General features: G+C 49.8%; 1 protein-coding gene across 1 annotated transcript; it reads right to left on the bottom strand.

Moving 5' to 3' along the window:
• Nucleotides 1-1501: 1501 nt before the first annotated feature.
• Nucleotides 1502-10315, bottom strand: LOC101957527 (keratin, type II cuticular Hb3). The gene is made up of 9 exons (XM_040280613.2): nucleotides 7991-10315; nucleotides 6300-6508; nucleotides 4975-5035; nucleotides 4753-4848; nucleotides 3969-4133; nucleotides 3627-3752; nucleotides 3141-3361; nucleotides 2430-2461; nucleotides 1502-1935 (listed from the first exon to the last, which is right to left on the bottom strand). Exons 1-9 carry the CDS (start codon nucleotides 8372-8374, stop codon nucleotides 1784-1786), a joined length of 1446 nt encoding a protein of 481 aa, XP_040136547.2. The 5' UTR covers nucleotides 8375-10315; the 3' UTR covers nucleotides 1502-1783.
• Between the last annotated feature and the right edge of the window lie 13442 nt (nucleotides 10316-23757).

Below are 23757 nucleotides of genomic sequence, written 5' to 3'. Positions count from 1 at the left end.
GGGAAGAAGAGAGGGCCTCCAGGCAAGATGGAGGTGGCCTGGGCCAGGATGGGGCAGCAGGGAGAGAGAGGAGAGCGGGTAAGAGAGGTGTACGGGAGGCAGGAAGGGAAGCCCTTGGGAACTACCTAGTTTTGAGGAAAAGGCATGAAGAGATCTGGGTTCTGGTTCTGGCTGAGTTGTGGGGCCTACTGTGCTGATGGTCTGGGTAGGGGAAACAAGCAGGGGCTCTGTTGAGGGCATGGGAAGTGGTGAGCTTGGAGGTCGTGGGCTCCAAGTGTGTCTAGGAGTGCCAAGGGAGCTGTCCCATGGGAACTGTGGCATGGCAGTCTGCAGCGGCGCAGGGAGGCAGTGGAGGATCCTCAGGCCTCTGAGCTCAGCTGCAGGCATGACCAGGCAGGAGCTCAAGGCTGCCTAGGGACAGTGTGGGGGAGGTGAGAGGGCCCTGCAGTACCGGAGTGTTTAGGGGAGGTGGCATGGAGACGGAGGAGAGCCAGTGAGCAGGGCTGGCTGGGAGGAGCTGAGGGCCTGGTCTGTCAAACAGAAAGTCCCAAGCTTAGGGGACTGGGAGGGGTTCAGGGAGCACAGGGAGCTTGGTGTGGAGCCTGGAGGGCCTTAGGGGGGATAGTGAGTGAGAGAAGAAGGTGGGTCCTCCAAGAACAGCAGGGGCAATGGGTGAGGAGCGGGGCAGGTGGAAGAAGGGGAAGGGGAAGAGGGTGGGGGAGGATGGGATGGGGTGATGAGGAAGTGGGCAATGTTCTCACCAGAGCTCTCCCAGACCTATTCCTGGAGGGTGGGGTTAGGGGCCTCTCAGCTCTTCTTCCACAGAGTTCCAGGGCACAGGAGAGGTCAGGCAGAGGGGGCAGGGGATCCTCTTAGTGCTGAGGTTGAAATTCCTAGGTATGTGGGGACAGGGTGCTCCGCAGGCAGCTGGGGCCAAGGGACGGTGCCTCTTACCAGCTTGAGGGCTTTTGGGAGCCGAGGAGGGTGTGTGTGTGGAGGGCAGGATGGGGAAGGTCAGGGTCAAGAATCTCATCTCCTCTTGTTTGATGAGCAGCATGGTGAGGAGGACAGTGCCAATGGTGTGTGGCTTCCGGATAGACACAGGGTGGCTGTTGGCCCATCTGGTGGCTACTGCTGTGGGTGGATGTGGTGTTGTGGGGCAGAATGCAGATGTGAGGGGAAGAAGCGGGGCGTGTGCCTGGGAGGGGGTGAGAACCAAACACACATTTGCCACACACAAAGGTTTCCAGCAGACCAGTGGCCTCCTCTGCTTCCCTCAGGAGAGTTGGAACTAAACCAGGCTGGCAGGTGTACTGTAGGTAGATGTGCCAAGAACACCAGCAACACTGCCTGGCCGGGGAGGGCAGGCCCCACAGGTGCCCAAGCTGAGGGCAGGCCAGAATGACCGTGGTCTTCAGGCCTTATGGCTGGGCCAAGTGCTCACCAGATGGTGGGTATGGATTCCTTCTGAGAAAATAAGCAAAACACAGAGGCAGGCCTCACAGTTTATTGGAAAATGGGCGACCAGAGGGCAGAGAGTCATGGGAAGCACTCGCACCCTGTTCCTTCCAGGGAGGGAAAGCTCTTCTCCCAGCAGGGGCTGGACCAGATAGGGGAGGGCAGCAGGACAGGAGGGGCAGAAGAGTGGAGGTGGCCAGGAGGCGGGGTGCATTCGCAGAACGCAAGGGAGGAGGCCACAGATGCGCTGCTGTTCTCAGTTGCAGGAGGAGCCGTGGCAGGTCCGCGGTAGGCTGGAGGGGCTTCCCTGGCTCTTCCGGACCACCTAACACCTGCCGGGGCCGCAGGGTGCACACATCCCGGTGTTCACTGCCAGGTTCCCGCTACAGGGGGCGTTGCAGGCACTGCCTATCACCGGCCGGGAGCCGGACACGCAGAGGTCCCCGCACACGACCCCGCCCCTGGAGCTGCTGACACCTGCGGAAAGGACAGTAGGATCAGGAGGCCTGGCTGGTGGCCGCCCCAGCCAGCCATCTTTCTTTGGTCTAATATGTCTAGCCCTCCTGGGAAAGCCACATGAAGCCTTTAGTTCTAATTCTGAAGCTGTGGAGGAAACCCTAGCCTGGGAGTCAAGAGGTCTGGGTTCTGGTGCAGATCTGCTTTGAGCCTTGTGCAAGTCCCTTCTTCTCTCTGGGCTCAGCTTTCTCACTTATACAAGGCAAGGATTACACTGAGTGACATCAGTTGGCCCTTCCTTCAGTGACATCTTTTTTCCCTCTTCAACCTCAGTTATGTTGTGAGTTTCTTCCTGCAAGCTAACTTCAGTGTCTCCTGCTGGGTGACCAGTCTTGTCCCCTTTACTGGGGGGATTATTGCAAATGCTTTCCCCAGGGTCTCTGTATACCCCTAGTCAGGAGATCCTTGTTGTTGCTCAACCTAAAATTGTCCTTTTCGGGGCTCAAGATACTTACAGACATTCACAGCTCCAATGCCTTCACACAGCCTGAGTGGGGACAAGGTGGGGAGGGGAAGAGAAAAGAAACCAGAATAAGATTGAGATTCCCTTAGGTGCTGGAGTGGTGCAGCTCGGGGCTGTTTCTGATTTACATTTCTGTCTTCATACAGTTTAGGAAAAGGTGTCTTTTGGGCACTTGCAGAAGTGCAGAGGCAGACTACTCAGCAAGCAGAGCGATGGCTGGATTTCAACTCTCATTTGCCCTTATCTGGCTGTCTTTGCACGGTGTATAGCCTGAACTACCATACCCAGTAGACTTGGATAGGCCCAGTTTTAGGAGTGGAAGGTCCTCTTGGGCACACAAGGTCATCACTAGAGTCTGGTTAGCAACTCTGCTGTGGGGCAAGAGATCTCCTAGAAACCAGGCAGGGTGTGGAATCTTGGAAGATTGAGGATGGAAGTCTTGAGGATGTTCTGAACCGATATTCAGGAGGTTGAGGTTCTAATCCTAGCAGGGCCCTGGGTTACATGGGGCTCTGGATATCACAGTGGCCCTGGCCTTGTCTGATGAGAGGGAACATGCCTAAGTTTCAGACCTGTGATATCTGGAATCTAATCAGTCAAGAGCACAGCTTGGGGCCAGTCCTCGGGATTATGACTGAGACACTAGGAATCAGAGATGGCAGGTCTACGCAAGTAGTTCTTGGGGTGGGTGGGGTGGACCCACCTCTGCTCCTCGCCCTCCAGCAGGCGCCTGTAGGTGGCGATCTCGATGTCCAGGCCCAGCTTGGAGTTCATCACCTCCTGGTACTCCTTGAGCAGGCAGGCCATGTCCTGCTTGGCCTTCTGCAGGGCGCCCTCCAGCTCAGCCAGCTTGCAGCGGGCATCGCTCAGGGCCGCCTCGCCCTGCTGCTCAGACTGGGTCACTGCCGTCTCCAGCTTGGTGTTCTAGAGGAGAATAGGGGAGGTTATGGTCCCTGAGTGTGTGTATATGTCATTGCCTGGATGTGCCCAGGGTCTCCTTACAGCTGGGAACAGCCCAGAAACAGGCCCTCTTGCCTTGTTCACCTGGATCACCCAGATTGACCATGCTGGGGACCTGGTCAGGCAGATGGGCTGCAGAATGAGTGGTGAGGCCCACACAGGGCACAGCCTGGCTGTGTGGCACAGGGCAGGGCCCAGCCCCCCTGCTGTTGGGCACAGTGAGCCATACCTGGCACTTGGCATTCTCAATCTCGGCCGTGAGCCTCTGGATGACGCGGTTCAGCTCATTGATCTCCTCCTTGGTGCGGCGCAGGGTCTCCCCGTGCCTGATCACTGTGGCCTTCATCTCCTCGCACTGGGGGAGGCAGACATGCTCTGAGGCTCAGCATGGGGCACCCTGAGCCTGTGCAACCAGCCAGCCAGCCCTGCCCTGGCCCCAACCTCAGAGCTGTCTGTCCTCCCCTCACCACCTCAGGGCATCAGAGTCCCCAGGCAAAAGAGGCCTTGTTCATACAGGGTGATGCCCCCTCCCATTGCCCCATGCACGAGGCAAGGGTCCTGAGCCCCTCACCTTGCTGCGGTACCAGGACTCGGCCTCGGCGCGGCTGCGGTTGGCAATGTCATCATACTGAGCCTTGATCTCAGCCACGATGCAGTCCATGTTCAGGTCTCGGCTGTTGTCCATCTTGACGATGACTGAGGTGTCAGAGATGTGGGACTGGAGAATGCGGATCTCCTGTAGGAGGAGAGGGAGTAAAAGAACAACTGAGTTATCTGGGCTTTTTCTCACCTGCTAATGCCCATAATCTCTTTGGCTCATCCAGAGCCATGTTTGGAGTAGAAATCTCCCTAATGAAGTTCCATACACTTTTGCACAGAGTCAGTCCCCGTTAGGGACAACAACAACGACTTCTTGGGTGCTTGCTTCTGGAATTATTCAGGTCCATGTGAACCCAGGCTGCTTCCCACCCACTGGCAGGCCCTAGATCTTCCTAGGGGACAGACTCTGTTTGGAGCCTGTTTACATTCTCCTTGACCAACCACATGGAGGTGGACTCTTGCCTGCCAGAAAAACCCTCAGCCAGGAAAACGGCTGAGTCTATTTGCTGCCCTTGTGGCCTGTGCTGCACCCGCTGCTCAGGGAGGACACAGGATGCTTCCCAGACAGTGTTCTGGGCGCTCCTCCTCTTGCCTCTGCCTATTTGGTCTGCTTTGGGTTCTGTTCCTCTCCCCCAAATTCCACCCTGGAGCCTGGTCTCAGTCGTCAGGCCTGTTTCAAGCCTGAAGGGGTCTGGACAAGGGCCAAGGACTCCATGGAGCCACGTGAGTGCCCACTTTGGCTGAGAGCCCCTCACCTCCTCATACAGTCGCCTCAGGAAGTCGATCTCCTGGGTCAGCGCCTCCGCATTGGCCTCCAGGTCTGACTTGCGCAGGTAGGCGCAGTCCACGTCCTGTGTGGGGTGACAAGGGGTGGTGAGGCCAGCTCTTCTGGGTCACTCTTGGCATGTGGCTTCAGTGAGTCAGACCAGAGGGGACAGGTGGTGTGGCCTCCAGGTGGGTTGGCTTCAGATACTCACCTTCTTCAGAGCAACGAACTCATTCTCGGCCGTGGCCCGAAGTGTGACTTCTTCTTCATACCTGGTGGGCGAGAGAACAGGGCCTGGCTGCCGGCTCTGGGCCTGGGCTCTGGACATGCCTACAGATGGCCTGATTGCCAGCCCTCCCCCTGCTCATCCTGCTTCCATAAGACATGGGTAGGGCCCAGGAGAGGTCAGGCTATAGGTCCAGGCCTACTGGTTCCCTTGGGGCACGGAAGCACCCACTCCTGTGTCGGCTCTTTTCTGTGGAGGCAGGAGTGGAAACTGTGCTGGTGGGGGTGTGCATGGGCATGTGTGTGGGCATATGCACACACACGTGTGGTTGGGGAGAGGAAGGTGGCCGTTTGTCTCCCCTTGTCTCCGTTTTCCTTTCCTCTGAGCCCTTCCCTGGCTATGACTGGGCAGCAGGTAGAGGGAGTCCTCTCTGTCACTTCCACTTGGAGGAGCCAAGGGAAGTAGAGCCTGCCCGTGTCCTAATGTGTGGGCATGCAGCTCCAGGACAGGGTGGGGGTGTAGGAGTGTGGTGGGCCAGGGGACACCATGGCTGAGAAGGTTCTTGAAGGAGGCTGCCACCCTCAGAAGGAGTGGCTTTTCTTTCTTTCTTTTTTTTTTTTTTTTGGTAGAACTGGGGATGAACCCAAGGGTGCTCTCCCACCAAGCTACATCCCCAGCCCTTTTACTCTATTTTTAAAATTTTGAGCCAGGGTCTCACTAAGTTATTCAAGTTGGTTCTGAACTTTCAGTCTTCCTGCTACATGCTCCTGAGCTGCTGGGATCACAGGTGTGCGCCACCATGCCCAGTTACACAGATGCCTTTTGAGGGTCCAGGACTCACTCATCCTTCACATCATGTCACACTTTGTCACTGAAGGTCTAGACCTGTGACTGTCGTGTCTGCTTCCCAAGGTCAGGGGCCATACCTACACTTGTCCCGGGATCTCCAGTGCCCAGCCCAGGGACTGACTGGCACAGGTAGGCTTAGTGGATGGAGTGAAGGAAGTCCACTTAAGAGTCAACTTAAGAAGGGTGTCCAGGACTTTGAGAGCTGCATGCAGGGGGACAAAGGGACCCATATGCTTCTGAAGGGTTTGGTAGATGAAGAAGGGGAGGGAGTAAAGTTGTCCTGAGCGGCTGTTAGGAAGGCAAGGTGAGCCCTGAGGGCCAGGACCCCAGGGAGACCTGTGCCTGGAGGAAGGGCAGGTGCACAGGTTTTTCCCATTCCCAGCAGCGATCTGGCCACAGGCCTGATGCTCCCCTGGGCTGCGAGCTCCCACCAGAGCCAGGCTCTTTCCTGTGGCACTCACTTCTTCTTGTAGCCCTCCAGCACCTCCCGCACGTGGTTGAGCTCTGAGGCCAGCCTCCCGCTGTCGGCCTCCACACACTCGGCCTCCCGCCTCAGGGTCTCGATGTAGCCCTCGAACAGGGGCTCCAGGTTGCTCTCGCAGCACTTGCGGTTCTGGTAGAACTGCAGCTTGGTCTCCAGCAGCTTGTTCTGCTGCTCCAGGAAGCGCACCTGCCACCCAGAGAAACAGCCTGAGATTCTCTTCTTGCAGAGTCAGAGGCCAAGAGGGGATCCCAGGACCAGGATCTGAAAGGCTTCAACTTTGAGGTCCTGATAACTGCTTGTTGGGGGGTATCATCCTTCTCAAAAATCACATTAGGACTTAAATCAGTTCACCGCCTAGAAGTCCTTCTTGAGAGCTAACCTCAATCTCTTCTAAGGCAATTTACCCTGTGTCATGAAAAGTGTTTAAAAGAAGTTGATTGTAGACTTTGATCTACTTGTTGACAACGTGACCCTGGACAAAGCACTTAGCCCCTCTATAGAGTGGGGCAATTAAAGTACACCCCACTGTGGAGATTAAAAGAGACCCAGCACAGAAGGTCATGTCCACACTGAATAGCTGCCTCAACAAGTCAGATGCCAGGGGCCCTGTGCAATTGCACAGATGCACCTTTTTTAGAAAGGCAGGCTATAAAAGTTGAAAAATAAAGCACATACCAATTATTCAAACCCTACAACAACAATGCAATTAGAATAATAGTCAGCTGGGATATTTGAGTAGGAATGCCTGTGCCCTGCCCTTCATCTGACAGAGCCCACAGGAGCAGGAGCTCACTGACTGCTGAGCCCTTACCTTTGCTCTGCAGGGGGTCTTATCTCCCGGTTATAATTAAAGACTGTTGGGTCCCAAGCAAAGTTTAACAACCATCTATCTCCCTGCCACCAGGTTGGTCCATTGCCCCACTAAGATTCTTTTGTCTGATAAACTGGCACATCCCTGCAAAGTTCTTTCTCATGTGTCTTTGGTGTCCATTGTTGTTAACCTCTTGCCTTTAGATATTTTGGACCTTCCTGGCCAAGTCTCTAGTGGAACTTGAGGGTGGCTCCTGAGAGTCCCTCCTGGCTCCTCATGGGAGACTTTCTTCCTGATGAGTGGTGCCTGGACTCTGTGACATGGGCTGCAGACTTAGCTGGATGCTGATTCAGAAGATGGTGAAGGCCCTTGAGGGTAGGGATGGTCTGTTGCTCCCGCTGGATCCTGAACCCTACACAGTGGCTTGAACACACTACTCTGGCCCTGCTCAGCAGCCAAGTCACCCACTATGTGGGGTAGAAGCAGCTCAGTGTGGCCCATGGGATCTTGCCATGTCCTGGTCACTGGCCCTGACATAGGAAGCACCTCCTTGCCATGTCAGGAGTCACTTGGCTTCAAATGCACCAAACACCCACACTGTGGCCTTTAGCTCACAAGGTGATATCATCTCCCTGTCTAAAGGCTCTGCCCCTAGTTCTCCTTTCCAGCTTTTGGTTTGTCTCCCCCATGAGATTATCAGCTCCTGATCCTAATCTTGTCTTTCTGTCTGTATCTTAGAAGTTTGATCACTCTTCCCTTTGGTCTGGGAGCTTACCTGGGCATGTACTCACTTTCGACTATCCCCATCAGTGCCCAGGCCTGGCTGTGCACCTATGTTGGGGATCCAGGACACCCACCTTGTCGATGAAGGCAGCGAACCTGCTGTTGAGGCACTTGATCTGCTCCTTCTCCTCGTGCTTCACGCACTGTGCGTTGGGGTCGATCTCCAGGTTGAGGGGAGTGAGCAGGCTCTCGTTGACGGACACGGAGGTGATGCAGGGTGGGCTGGGTCCACACACTCCGCCAGAGCGGTAGCCAAAGCTGCGGCCGCAGGAGCCAGAGCGGAATGCTCCGCAGACGCTGCGGCTGCCGAAGCCCCCGGTGATGCCACGGTAGCAGGAGATGCCGCGGTAGGGGGCGGCGGTGATGCAGCAGCGGCCTGGCCGGGGCCCGCAGGCTGAGGCGCAGCTGAAGTTTCCAGCACGGAATCCGCAGCCAGCAGAGTTGAAGCCACAGGTCATGGTGGAGGCGAGGAGGTGTCTGAACAGTGAAGTTGTCGACGGATGCAGCCAAGGGCCTATGCTCCCTGGGCCGTGGCAGGCCTTTTTATATGCCAGGAGCCGCTGGCATTAAAAGGGGCAGCAAAGAGACAATAGCTGTGTTTTATTGGCTTGGCATCACCCGACCTCTTAAGCTCCAACCCGCTTGCCTCTTCAGTGTGGCTGTGTCAACAGTCCCAGCGACAGGCCCTGTTTCATCTTCAAAGCCCTTTACAAGCTTCCTCCTTGCCTCTGCCCCTCCCCTGGGCACTGGAGTGGCAAAGGCATGGGGGCTCCTGGAAGCATTGCTCAGACCCTGTGCTGGGGGATGCACTGGCCTGCAGAGCCAGCTCTCCAAATCCTGTTCTGAGCTGGGCCTTGTGTCCCAAACAGTCTCTTTACTCTAGGCCTCCTCGCCTTCCCCTTACCTCTCAGCAAGATCCTTTCCTTATGGTCAAGAGGAGCCTCTGCTAGCCCACTTCTGCCCAGAGCCTGGCCAGGGATGGAGTGAGGGTGGAGATGGCAGGGAGATGGTGTTTGCATTTTGGGTATTCCTAGTGCAGAGACCCCAGAGGGGACATGGGAGGAGCTGAGTCAGAGAGTTCAGGACAGAACCAGGGCTGTTCTTCTGAGTTCTGGGCACCATTGCTGGTGGGATTTGGAGCAGGGATGGGGACGTGGTATCCCCTGGAGCTCCAGGGCCTGATCAAGAAGGGCATCATCTGGGAGAGTGAGGAGCTGGGTTTGAGGAGAACTGGGGCAAAGTGGTGTGGGTTTGAGACTAGATAAGAAAGGAGTCCTGCTCTGGTATGGAGACTAGACCCTGTTCCTTCCTTCATTCTTCTGGAAGTGCTTACTGAGTGCCACCAACTTGTATCGCCTATAGCGCTCTGTTCTGGGAATCCAGCAGAGTCCTGGGCGTTTGGAGATAACAGAGGGTGGCATGTACTCCAGCGTTTGGCTAGTGGGGATGGCGAGAAGTCACAGGTGGAGGGGATGTTCCCACAATGTCCTGCCTGAGGAGTTGGGCTCTGATGGGAGTCCTTTAGGTCCTCAGCAGGGAAACTCAACAATGGAGTCCTGGTGTGGTGCACTCACTAGGAAGGACAAAAGATGCTGTGGGTGTGGGGGTCACCAGGTTCCTGAAATGGAATCCCTTCCTCTCCTCAGAGGACCCACTGGGTGAGAGAGGGTCCTCATGTGGGTATCCCAAAGCCATCCTCTCTTAATTTGGCTCCTCATTCCTTAGAGCTGGGCAAGGTGATGGCTTTGGTGGATGGACAGGAGGACTGAGCCAGGAGGTTTCCCCTAAGCAGAGGACTTGAACCTATAAATCCTCCTAAGCACACGTCTCTGGACTTCCTTTGAGGATGGCTTCTTTGATGGAGCTGAGTCCTGACCCTGCTTCACAGGCCTGGTCTGGGCTAAAAATAACCCTCCACGTGTCATGTTGGGCCCTTGCCTTTTACCTTCCCCACTGCCACTCAGGGTTCCTGGAGATTTGGGGTTGACAGGGAAGGGGCTCTCTCTTTGTGGGACCTGAGGACGGGTGGGAGATCGTGCTGTGGAAATTGGCCAGGGAGCTGGACAGCACCCGCCTCTATGCTGAAGGAAGGCCCCTCCTGTCCCTCCTCTTGGGCCCTATGCATATGCTTCTGGTCTTGTCTCTGGGTGTGGGTTGTGGAATAGGGCATGAGGGACACACCAAGGGGCCTCAGGCCCTTGGGCTTGGGTAGCAGATTCCAGTTCCAGTGGCTGCTGGGACTTTGGAGCCCCTTTTAGGGAGCTATACAGGCTGTGCTTTTTTGCCAAGCCTCTGCCGGGTCACATCTGCCAGTCATCCCAGGAAGAACCCAGGCTTTCTCTCCTCTCATCTTGACCCACACTGCAAGTGGTGAGCTGAAAGGGTCTTGGTACCTATTTAATAAATCAGTGCTTCTTTTTCCTTGGCAAAATACTGAGGGATACCAGAGCCCATGAACATTTCCTCCGTCTCTGCCCCAGTGACTCCATGGCCCTTCTTTGACCCAGAGGGCTTGGTGTCAAGTTGGACCCCTTCACTGGGGGCTCTGGGTAGACACGTAGTTCCTAGGGTAGGGGGAGCCATGACAGTGCACACCCCTGTAGGGACTGGAGCCGATGGAGCATAGATTCCAGAGATTAAAAAAGAAACCAAAAAACAACAGTTTGAATCCCAGCTCTGCCGTATACTAGCTCTGTGACAAGGCACTGGCTGTCCTCTCGTTTCCATACTTGTCAAGTGTGAATGGCAACCCACACCTTGCTGGGCCCTGGGAGGAGTCAAGGTGCTAGGTGGGAAAAGGGCCACTCCACTCCCACTCCATGCAAGCTAGTGACTTGGTTGCATGTAGCCTGCGGGGACTTGCAAAGGGACAGCGTCATGAGCCAGTGACATGCCAACTGCCAGGCTTGGGTCAGCAGAAAACAGCTGATGGCTTTACAAGGCCACATCACCACCTCAAAAAGCCTAAATTAGAGCACTATTTGTAAATGGCTCAGAACAAAGAGGACTGGGACCAGGAGTTCCTTGGAAACACAGACAGGAAGTTGACACCGGATAGTGGCAGCCTGAGGCTGGGCTCCTTCCACCTGCTCAAGGGCCTAAATAAAGCCTCTCATCCAGCTCCGTGTTGCTTTAGTCACCAAGGCCATTGCTCTGTGCCTGTCTATCTGGCTGTTGGCCTCAGTCTGCCCAGGGGTCAGTGGTAAACTGGCTGCTCCTGGCTGCCGGGAATGGCTACCTGCCTGTTGGTCTGTCCTCTGGTTCCTGCCCAGCTCTCTGGGCCAGGAGCCTCATTCTTGACTGTATCTTTCTGGTGGTTGACTGCCTCTCTGACTTCTGATCCACAGATGCTTTGACTTTGTCTTTATTCTTGTCTTAATATCTTAACGGAATCCTGATAAACAAGCCTGTAATGAACATTAGTAAATACATCTTTGTGTGCTTCACTGATTTCCTTAAAATGAACTCCTAGAGGTGGACTTGTGGGGACCGAGGGGCCATCCTGGTTCCAGGCATGCCTACCTGGTGCCTTGGCTGTGGAAGTAGTGTTTCCATGGAGAGGCTGCTGCTGGGGAGTAGTAGGTCAAGGAATCAGATACAAATCCCATTTCTGACATGGTGTGACCTCTAATCCAATCTCTGTAAGCCTTGTTTTCTCAGGTGTAAAATTAGGATTGTAAGACTGGCCTCCTGGGCCTCCGTGAAGATGAACCAGCTGGAGTATGGAAGTATGCTGAGAGCCACAGCCGAGTCGGTATGGCCCCTGGCATTTTGCCAACAGTATTGGTTGACAGGCGAGGCATTACTATCCACCTCCGTTGCTACTTTTGTGTTCTGGAGCTACTTTGGAGTTCTCGTGGGGATTCCCGGGGATTCCCTGAGAGTTCCCATTGGTTTGGGAAGTGCAGGAGGAGGGATTTCCGGAGGACATATTTCCTGTGGCTGGTTCCTGGACAAGCCACGTGGATTCGGGAGAATTCCCGGGAGCGTGTGTGAAGGTTTTTGGTGGAGTTCAGAAATAAAGTTTGTTCCTGCTTCAGTGGCTCGTGATTTGTGCCCAGCCAGACATCGGCAGAAGTACAGGAAGGAATTGGATCAGAGGGGGCTGCATAGGCAACTGGCTCCCTGCCCTGGACAGGAGGAGTCCCTAGGCCTCCACTCACCTTCCTTCTCCCAACCTCATGCTCCAGCTTTGCCTGTTGGCCTTGAACTCCTAGCACACCAAGGCCTATGGGCTCTAGCTGATGAAAGGTGGCACTGTTGCATATTCAATAAGTATTTTCTGAATGAGTACTGTGTACTGAGAGTAAAGAGAGGGACTTAATACATGCTCTTTGTTTTCAAGGATCCAACTGTTGAGAGGGTAGGTTCGTAAACACGCACTTGTTAAATATGTACTAGATAAAACAGTTCTTGGAGGCAGTTTATGACCTGTCATCCACAAGCACATCTTGTCTCAGGAGCTCAGAGAAGCTTGCTGTGGCTTCTGCAGATGGAGTTGCTCTGTAGGAAAAGTCAGGCCTGAGCTGGGCTTTGAAGGGCGGGGAGAGTTTGGACAGGTTGGAGGAGTGGAGTCAATGCCAGGCAGTAAATGGCAGAAAAGTGCTGGCTCAGGCTTAGAGAAGTCGTGATGGAGAAGGAAGCCCAGCCTGTCCCAGTGAAGACTGAGAACAGGACAAGGATGAGCACTCTTAAGGCCCTGCTCTCCCATGCTGGAATTCCTGGCCAAGGAAAGAAGTATGGGTTATTATTAGAAGCAAAAACACAAAACTAACATTATTTTCAAAGAAATGGGACCAGTTCCATGGAAAACCCAATATAATTAACCAGCAAACTATGGAAATAGCAGGACAGGTGAAGCAGAACAACTGCCAGTTACAGGATCAACTTACAAAAATCAAAAGCATATTCTATTATCAGTGACAACCAATTGGCAAATGATAGAAAATAAGATACTATTCCTAAGAACGATAACAACAATGAAGCATTTACGATATAACTTTATAATTATTCACAATATTTTTTATGGACAATGATGTAAAACTCTGTCATGAAAAAATGTGAAAGAAAACCTGATACCATCTTTAGGAATACTTTGGCCTAGCATTCTAAAGCTATACATTCTCTCAAAATCAAGTTGCAAGTCCAATGCAAACCGAATAAAAATTCCATCTGGAATTTCTTTTGAGGAACATGATAAAACCAATATAAAATTTATATAAAAGAATAAATGTTAGAGTCTGTAAACAAGTCAAAATGGCATCTAGCATTTTGCCAGGGGAATGTTAAAGTTCATAAACAAGTTTGGTTGATGCCTGGCAAAATGCCAAAGGGAATGATTTGAAAAGTAACAAAAGCGAGCCATTAAGTGTGGAGATTCCTTATTGGTTGACTGATGTATCTAGTTTATGCTAATTAAGATAAACTATACAAAATATATAAATACCTCTGTTGTCCTACAATAAAGGGCTTCCACTCCTGCTGCATCAAAGTACACAAGTTATTCGTCACCCCCCAGCTATTTTGCTGCAGCCGGACTGCGGCAAATAAAATTCATTTGTAGTAAAATCAGTTATGAACAAGGAGAACCTGGGCAAGATATCTAAGGACTAGAGAGCCATAATAATGAAAAAAGGACAGTACTTGGGCAGTGACAGGCAAGTGGCCTGATGGATCAGAATAGATCAAAATAGGCCCCTTACTAGAAGGTAACTTCGGTATTTGATGAGGGCACCAATGAGCAAAGGGCCATTTATTGGGTTGGTGAAGATTTGTTAAAAATAGTCTCACCACTTGGGAGCCTGATACAGGGAGATTTCAAGTTCAAGGCCAGCCTTAGCAATTTGGTGAGGCCCTCAGCTACTTAGTGAGATCCTGTCTAAAAATTTATAAAAGGTGAGGTGGGGGCATTGGGGATCTAGTGCAATAGTAAAGCAACCCTGGGTTCAATTCTAAGTAGGAAAAAAAAAGTTTCACCATGTAGAATGTATAGAGCTGGAGTCCAGGTTATACCACATAATATGGGAGACCTCAGATGAATTAAAGACCAGGACATGAAAGATAAAAATAAAAAGCCAGGTAAAAATAAAAAGCCAGCAAATATCTTTATAACTTAAGGGTGGGGGAAGACAAGACCTTATAAGCAAACTGGAAAAAGTCAAACTCAAAAGGTAAAAAAAATTGATTGACATGTACTACTTTAAAATGAAGAATTCCAGCTCAGTGAAATACTACCTAGAAAAACAAAACTGACAACTGATAGCTTAGGAGAGTGATATTTAAAATATTGGATGATTCCTACGCATCAACAAAGGAGGATCCAGGGAGCTCACAGAAGGGAAAATCCGAACAGCTAGAAAGGATAGGAAGAAAGATTGACTGTCCCTGATCCCTAGGAAGAGACAGATTAGAACCATGAGATATTATTTTGCCATCAGAAGGGCAAGGATCAGAAAAAGGTGGATATTACCAGCAATGGGTGCAGTGGTAAAGAATGGGAACCCTCATGCCCAGGGGGCCTGTCCAGATGTTCTGGGAAGTGCCATAGCGTGGCTCAATGAATTTAGGCATAAGTAACCCCTGTGACCTGGTGCTAGATGAGCATATGGTTTAAGTGTGTTCCCCAGAGTTTCATGTGTTGGAAGCTTGGTACTCACTGGGGGGTTGTTAAAAGGTAGTAGGACCTTTAAGAGGAGGAGCCTAGTGAAAGGTTATTTAGGCAGTAGTAAGATATGAGCCACCAAACTAAATGTTAACTTGTAGGGGATGGTGATGCTACACTCCAGGTTGATTTTAATTTCATATATAACAAGGAACAATTATCTCAGGCTGTGAGATATCAATAAGTGACTTCAAAAGGGGAATCTAGGCTGTTAAACTAGATGCAAATGATCCTTGCAGTGTGGAAGATAGGTTGCTTCAAAGGTTCCAGATTATTTCTCTGTATGTCAGGGAATAAGATGGATAAATGCAATAAAACGTTCCCCTCCAACCAGTGAAGATATGGCCAACTCTGACTGGTTTGAGCGACTGAGAGTTGTCTTTGCTTTATTATAATAGCATTTACATCTCCTTGTACTTGTAGATTTGTTCTGACTCCTGTGGGCTTTGCTTGGGTGCCTTTGGGTAATGAGAATGTGCACTACCAAAATGATTATATAATTGGGTAATCATAAATCACAAGAAAAAAGGGAGAATAAATTACTCAATAGTTGTTTAAGCATTGCCCATGCTTAAAACTAAATTAATTGTAGAGAACAAAGAAACATGAAGTCCATTCCTCCTTCAGTGGTCTGTCCACTCTCCCACTTTCTCTTTCTCTTGCTTCCACGAAAGTGTATTTTCAATTCTTTTCCCACATTCATTTTGCGTAATAAAATCTTCTTATGCTGAGCCTTCAAGCCTTGCCTAAATTTTTTCTCTCATGAGAGATTCAAGGATGGAGGGAATTTCCACTCATGATTCTGGTATCAGGTGGTTTGGGGGTTCTGATCTCTGAAGGAATTAAGGTAGTTCATGCCATGCTCTGAATTAGGTTTTTATAAGACTGAGCCTGGCCCTTCTCGGCTTCTGGCTTCCTGTCTTACCAGGTGACTACTCCCTTTTGCATGTGCCCCTACCATGATGTCATCTGCCATGTGATGATGCAGCCAGAGAAGCCCTTGCCAGAGCTAGTGCTATGCTTTTTGAACTTTTAATCTATAGAACTTTGAATTAAATAGGCCTCTTTTCTTTATAAGTCCTTAGCCTCAGATATTTTATTGTAGCAACGCAAAATGGACTGATTCACCCAGCAATTCCACTCTCGGAGAGAAACCCTACTCCCACTGTTGTAGTTCTATTGCAAGGACAATCCTATTCATCATGGCATTATTTGTCTAACAAGAAAGTTGGAGGCAGCCTGGGTGACCATAGATTGGACAGAGACAAATTGAAGATAATGAATCCATTCCATGGAGCAGAATGCAGAAGGTAGAAGCGACTGAGTTGATAGACTTACATGGTGTGGAGTTAAAAGGGAATACCAGAGCAGGTGTTTGGGTACCTTAACATTTATGCAGATACAAGACACACACTTCAGAAGCATTGTGACTTTCTTTACAGTAATGGATATGTATCTGGGGACATGTACAATACCCTAGGCTCCTTTGGGAATGCGGAGAGAGAGAAGAGGAAAAAGAAACAAAAGGAAGTACATGAGGACTCCATGCAAAATAGGTATGATGTGGTGGACAGCCCTGTCTGGGATGTCCAAAAGAAAGCCTGCACATCAGGTGGAGCGACCCTAAAAAGGAAGTTAGAGATGGGGTGATCTGATGTATGAGGCCACAGAATCTTCCTTCCCCTCAGCCTTTGGTGCCTGGGAAGATGCTTCTTGGAATGGATTTTTTTTTTGGAGGGCAATTAAGGTTATCAAAGTTTAATATAGGCTGGAGAAGGGAAGCCTGGGTTCCAAGATCTGTTTTGGGAAGTCAATGTACACAGTGGCGGCTGTGGACTGCCCAGGGAGGGGAAAACCGCAAGGTGCTGAACACTTGCAGGGAGGCCACTGGGAGAGTGAAAACTCCAAGCAGGGAAGAGCCAGGGAAGCCGCACTCCACATTGATGGACCTGGGAGAGCTGTGTGGAGGACAAGAGCTTTCCCAGGAGGTAGCACCCAGCACCTTCTGATGCCAGGCGAGGGTGCCCTCTAGTGGATCTGCTGCTGCAGTCCTGACTGGCTCAGAGCGTCTTTTCTGGCTTTCCCCAGCACCCTGACTCAGAGCTCAGGATTTTGATGTGTGCACATCAGTAAGTTGTGCTGCGGCTTGAAGGGGAGCTCCTGGGAGAAGACAGGAAAGGCCTTATCATAAGCATTTCTGGGCCCGTTTTTTCTTCTGGTATGTCTCCTGAAACAGCTACTGAGCTGGCAAACCTTCTCAGCTGTCAGAGTGGGGAACTTCAGGCATCGTGTCCTGCCCCACCCTCCAGGCTACATAGCTCCTGCAGGATCCCTTCAGGAATAGGGAGACTCTGGTGCCGCAGTCTGGCTGGGCACAATTTAGGAGGCACTTGTCAAAAGAAATGAACTTTATTTTTAGAACCACACAGGCCAAAGAAAACAGCTCCTCAGGAAAAACCTTCAGAGCCCAACTGCCACCATCGGCTTCCCATAAGCCTCTCCACCTCCCCCACTCCTCCTGCTCTTGAGGCCGATTGGCTGGGTCGTGTAGGTGGAGCCAAAAATGTCCCGGAATGAGCAGCTCCGTGGTCTGAAAGGGCAGGGAAACAGCCCAATGAGCATCACCGCAGAGGAGCCAATCAGTTGGCAGCTAGAAGTTGCTGGGGCCGCTGTGAGCCAATCATCAGGTGGCAGCTGGAAGTTTGCTGGCAGCTGGAAATTTGCTGGGGCCCCTTGGGCTGTGGCTCTCAACACTCTGGCCTGGAAGAGGGGCCTTATGTGGAATCCAGAGCTGAGTCCCTATTTTAGACATTGGTCATCATCTGCCTCCTTGGATATACCCCACAATAACCTTTCCATCCCCAGAGGTCTCTACTCTGCACCCTACCCCAACCCAGACACATACACAGCCTGCTTCTTCAGCACTCATCACAAAGCAAATTCACAGGTTCCTGGGTACATGTGACACAACTCTGGGCACTGTTTTGACCAACAGTGTCCTCCGGGAGCAGTGAGGGGCTCAGGCTGGTCACTCCTTCTCTCATGTGGTCTGGGCAGCAGCATTGGATACAGTGCCTCTGTGGGTGGTGCCTGGGAATACAGGAGCTGCTTAGGACAGAAACCCATGAGCTACCTCCACCAAGCCCCACCTGAATTCAGAGTCCCCAGTAAAACACTGGTTTTCAAAGTTGCTAACTTTTGGGGCTCAGTAGCTTCCACAGTAACTGGAACAGATTCCTACCTGGATTCCTTCATTTGCAACCACTCCTGATTATTAGCACCATCTTCTTCCAAAACTTAAGATGTTCTAAATTCATTGTTGAATTTTAGTTTTAAGTGCCACTAGGCCCTCTTCTTTCTCCCCAGTGCTAATTTTCCCCACCCCTATGTCTGTTTGTGGGTCTCTTGGCTTGGTGGGGTGGGGTCTTTCATCACCCACATTTGCTTTCTGTCCCTGTGGAGCTTTTCAACATGGACAGAGTCAGGGGAGGGATTGTTAGGCAGGCCTTTATGAAGCAACAGCTATAAGAGACCCAGCTTCAGCGGCCACCTAAATAACTGGCTGGTGGCTTCATAAGCTCATCATTCCAGGCCTGATTCTCATGAGGCCCCTTGCACTGGTGCTGGTGGCAACATTTGGCCACATCTCACTCTCTGTGCTGCCAGGAGCTGGGAAGATGTACCCTTCTGTCTCAGAGGTCCTCCTAGACCATCTTCTGGGCCTGGGGCTCTGAAGGGAGATGGCTGGGTACAGTGTACAGCTTTCTTAGAGCAGGGGAACCTAATTACCTCATGAAATCAACTTTGGATCTTAGTTACAAACAGAGGACCACAGGAAAACCCTCCTTGCTCTCCCATTCCTCACCCAGACCCACAGAGAATATCCTGGCTTATTGTACATATGTTTCAGTAGCTTTTTAGACCATTTCACCCTAGAAATCACAAAAGCCTGAGTCTCCCCTTCCCCATCAGACACCAAGTTGCTCACCCTGTCTCCTTCCTCAGTCCAGCAATGTCCACTCTCTTCTGAGAACTCCAACCCAGCCCTGCTCCTGCCTCCTGCCTGCCCGCGGCAAACTGCTGCCCTCCCCTTCTCCTTCTAGTTCAAAATTCTCATTCTGCCCTGAGTTCTCTGACCTCTGCTGCATCTCACTCATTCTCAGTCGGAAGCATTTTAGAAGCAGGGATGAATTTTATGGGCATGGAAATATTTCTAAAATATTTAGTTACTAGCTTTCCTATTACATTAAGTACATCAAAGTGCAATTATTTAGTGGCTTACAAATTAGGATTACAAAAACCACCTGGCTCTCAGAGATCACCCTGAACAACTCCCACCATTTCAGACTGGGAGATGCTCAGAGAAAGTAGAAAGCTGTCCTCATGCTCCACCTCCAGCTCAAATCTGAGATAGAGCCAGTTCCTGGTTCTCCTTGAGGTGTCTCTGCCTCAACTTTGTGTTAACCAGCAAAATAGAGGCTCTGCAGCAGTGCTTTGTTGATCACATGGTTTACATCTAATCTGCACAATGACCTGAGCTTGTGCCACATGAGAGAGAGAGAGAGAGAGAGAGAGAGAGAGAGAGAGAGAGAGAGAGAGAGAGACTAATTTGTACCCATGCTCAAGGGCCCCATGATTTGTGCTATTTTCAAGTACACATTGGCTTGAGATGCCTGTGGGACCTTGAGGTGGAAATAACCATAAAATCTACCATTTATTGGGGCTGTGGCTGTGGCTCAGTGGTAGAGCGCTTGCCTAGCATGCGTGACGCACTGGGTTCCATCCTCAGCATCAAAAAAAAAAAAAATAAAATAAAGATATTGTGCCCATCTATAACTAAAAAATAAGTATTTACAAAAATTCTACCATTTATTGAGCATGCAGCCCAGTGTAACTCCCTTTGCTAAATGCATGTACAATTATCTCATTTAACCCTCTTAGTTCAGGCAGGGGGACTGTGATCCATGCTTTTCTTTTTTTTTTTTTTTTTGATACAGAGGATTGAACCCAGGGCACTTAACCACTGAACCACATCCTCAGTCCTTTTAAAAAATATTTTATGTAGGGACAGGGTCTTTCTAAGTTGCTTAAGGCCTTGCTAAGTTTCTGAGGCTGGCTTTGAACTTGCAATCCTCCTGCTTCTGGCTCAGGAGCTACTGGGATTATAGGTGTGTGCTACCATGCCCGGCTGATAAGTATATTTTGATGTTTGTAGTTGACTTCTCCTGTATACAGGAAGGGCTTAATGTTGGTTGTACTGTCAGGGAAGGGCAGTTGCCTTGGATGGAAGATGGCCTCCAGGGAAGCAGAGTTCATGAAATGCCAGGTGCTGAGCTGGAAAACTCTTTGAAGAGATGTCCCATGTGCCAATAATCATCTTGTGCACATGGGGGATGTGTGGAGTCATTAAGTGGGGATCAGTAGCAACCTAGGACTCCCCATCTTTGCCTGAGTCCCTTGCTCTCTCCTTCCCCTTGACAGAGTGGTGTGGGGCTTAGGAGACTGGTTTTGGGCGTCAAGTGAACCTGACTCTTCTACTAACCAGCTGTCTGATCTGTCCACTTAACTGAGTTCCAGGGACCTCTGGAGTGAGAATAGTACATCTTCCAGAGGCTGTCATTAGCCTGCCCCTCACTAGTTCTAGGCCTTTCCCATAGGGCACATGCAGGACTGCCCTTCTTTGCTCTTTGATGTGACTGGTTCCACATAGTGAGGTGTGAGGGACAGTGATGCACTTACTTCAAGCAGTCCTGAAGTTCACTGTCAGTGTGATACTCCCCAGACTCTGTCCCCTGCCAGAGCAACTGGAAAAATGCCAGGAAGTGGTTCTGCCATTGTGGCTGGCCCAGGGTCATCAGAGTCCTCAGGCAACAGTGGTGGACGTATAGTGTGAGTTGGAAGTGAAATGCTGTTGTTTTAAGCCACTGGGACTTTTGGTCTGTTTGTTACCACCAAAAAGTGTAGCCCATCCTGGCTGATCCCCCCTCCCCCATGGGGTTATAGGGTAAACCAAAGGAGCCCATTCCTGCCAAGCACTGGGTGTATTCTGCCTGTTGAGAACATTTGATAATGAGGGCAATGTTTGTCATCTTTCTTCATCTTCTTCATATTCATATCCCATGGGCACCTCAATCTCAGCATATCTAAAACTGAGCACAGGTGCATACCTACCTGAACTTCCTCCTCCTGGTTCTTTCCATCTCCCTTCTCTACTTCTTCCAACACTATCTTAGCTGTCTTAGCTCAGGCCTATTTCACGTGATAGCTTGTTAACTGAATTTCTGCTTTAAGTTCTGATAGTATGTTTTTCACCCCACTACTTAGTTGGTCTGGTCATACAGCCAATCTCTCTCCTCCCATCCATCCATCAGTTCACCTGTCACCATCCATCCTAATCCCACCACTATTGTATGGCAGTATGATGAAAATTCTTCCCTGTCAACAGGAGAAAGTCCCAACTCTTAGGTGTGATGTACAGAGTCCATGTCTTGGCCCTGCCCTTGTTTCCAACTTCACTTCTCATCACTCTGCAGAGAAGGCCCTGGGCTCCAGCCATGCTCACTAGCTGTGCCCAATGGGCATTCTTGCTTGTGCCTCCTATTTCTGCACACACTGCCTGGGTATGGGAATTCAAGACCTGGTTCTGGAACCATTTTCTTTTAATAGAGTCTGGTATCTTTGAATGTCTCCAATAAAATGTTACGGTACAAATCACACTGTACTGTAGATGTTTGATTTTCCATCTTGTCTAGTAGACTGTGAACTATTTGAAGGGAGGGACAGGCTTTTTTGCCCATGTTGACATTGTTAGTGTTTAGTGCAGTGTGGGACAAATAGGATCTCAAGTAGTTGTTGCAAGAGTGGACGTGTGGATGATATTAAGGCAAAGATTCACGGACAGGAAGGAAGATGAACATTCAGTGGCCAATATGCTGTCCGTGTGCCACAGAGCATCAGCTGGCATGGCTATTGTACCCTTGCCAGACACATTCAGGAATTAAGTAAAGGCTGGCCGCCAAAGATGAATATCAGGGGGAGGAGTTTTGAGTGGTAATAAATAGGGTTTGTTCTGTAGCTTTGCTCTCTGCCAACAGGGCCCCCCACTCCAGTCCTGGTGGTTTCCTACCTGGAGAATTGTTCTTCAGTAGCTGAGCATATTAAAAGACCCAAGCTGAGCTCTTCCCTTCTATATTTTTTGAGACACCTCATAATATTGCTATTGTTCATAAGGAATCCAACATTCTTCAAGCTGGAGGCAAAACAGAAAAATCATGCAGGGTACTCCTGTACTGGCCAAGTCCACAGAAGAGCCCCAGCTTTCCTTTGACAATTTATCCAGCATTCTGCAGCTCAAAGACTGTTTCTATTTTGCAATATTTATGAGAATCTGGGTTCCTGAGTGGCTCTGTGTAGGATAGCATCCCTGCTGACCAGTGTATACCCTCAGCAGTGTTAAGCAGGAAAGGAATAAGACTTATTTTTTTTTTAAAGAGAGAGTGAGAGAGGAGAGAGAGAGAGAGAGAGGAGAGAGAGAGAGAGAGAGAGAGAGAGAGAGAGAGAGAGAGAGAGAGAATTTTTAATATTTATTTATTTTTTTTAGTTTTCGGCGGACACAACATCTTTTGTTGGTATGTGGTGCTGAGGATCGAACCCCGGCCGCACGCATGCCAGGCGAGCGTGCTACCGCTTGAGCCACATCCCCAGCCCCAGGAATAAGACTTATTGAACTTGAACCATTCGGTGATTAGTGGGGCACGGCAGGGTGTGGATAGGGAGTGGTGGGAGTGGTCTACATTGTGTATAGGCCATAAGGGTAAGATTGTTTTTTTGTAGAGAATTTTAAAACAACAATAAAATGGACTAAAAACCAGTCTGTTTTCATTATCACCCATCACCAGTAAGTTTAAAGAATGTCAATGATAAGATTCTTTCCCACCAGAATAGATTGCTTCCATCCCCTTCCTCACCTTGACGATACATCACTGGAACCATTGTCCATAGTTTTAAAAGCAGCAGCTATCCTTCCTTATAATACAGGAATACAGCAATGTATTTAGTTATCTAGGAAGTTCTGTCTTCTCCAAGTTGAGGTTTTTCTGGGGAATGTGGTCCCAGATGCTTGGCTCCTAAAATTAGCATACTTTGTGTTAGGTGGCCCTGGGCACAAGATAAGCAGGATCAGGTCTGACATTTGTACTTGAACTACAGGTAATTGTGACCAGCCTGAGTGTCAGAGAGCAAGCCAATCTTGATGAGGAACTCGCCCAATAGGGATGCTCCACATGGAGTGTTTGGGAACTAGTCTATAATCTGTTTTCTATCTTTGGGAGTATACATGTGGTACCCTTCTCTATCTTTGGGACTATACATGTTTCTCAGAGAAAACAGCAGGAATGTCTTCACTCTTGTAAAGATAACATGGCATTTGGGTCACTAGAGATGTTGTTTATATTGAATAGCAGTGAGCCTTCCATGAGTTTTGTACACCTTGGAGCAACTTGATGCTACTGGTGAAATGGATGTCCTGGATTCTCATGTCCTTAGTTAGTCTCACAGTAATCCCTCATCACCTAAACTGCTGAGACATGGGTCTTCCTGGAATCCCGAAAAGCATAATGAATATAAGGAATTAATAAGTAAACATGGAATGTTAACAAAAGGATATAATTATAAATTCTCAAATTATTGGGATGGACCTCATGTCATAAGGACAGTTCACTTTATATTGATGAAACATTTTTAATATAAGGGTGAAGAGAATCATACTCTGAAGAAGGCATTTGAAATTCCCTGGACTCAAGGAAGGAAGTATTTAAATAAGGATAAAAAGATTGAGAAAAAGAAGCAAAATTATATGGGAACCAACCATCTCATAAGAGGCTGGAGAGGATGTTTTAAAAATAAAGACCAGAAACCTTTAATATTATTGAATGAAGAATTTCATACATCAGAACACCTGAACATAGATGCTAAAACAGAACACCTGAAATTCTTAAGATTCTTCCCAGTAGTTTTATCTATCAGAGGGTGGAGGAAACCATGAAGCTAAGTGCTTCTTCATCCAGGAAGCTCTGGTTGGTGATGCGGCAATAAATGAACCCAGAAGAAAGCGATCTTGTCTCTAGCAATGGAAGAACATTTTGGACAAATGAATATTTTATTAAGACTCTAGAAAAGTAT

This window comes from Ictidomys tridecemlineatus, chromosome 6 (genome assembly GCF_052094955.1).
Source record: "Ictidomys tridecemlineatus isolate mIctTri1 chromosome 6, mIctTri1.hap1, whole genome shotgun sequence".
Taxonomy (NCBI): Eukaryota; Metazoa; Chordata; class Mammalia; order Rodentia; family Sciuridae; genus Ictidomys; species Ictidomys tridecemlineatus.
Note: the sequence above shows the minus strand (reverse complement) of the source record. Positions and strands in the feature narration are given on the sequence as shown.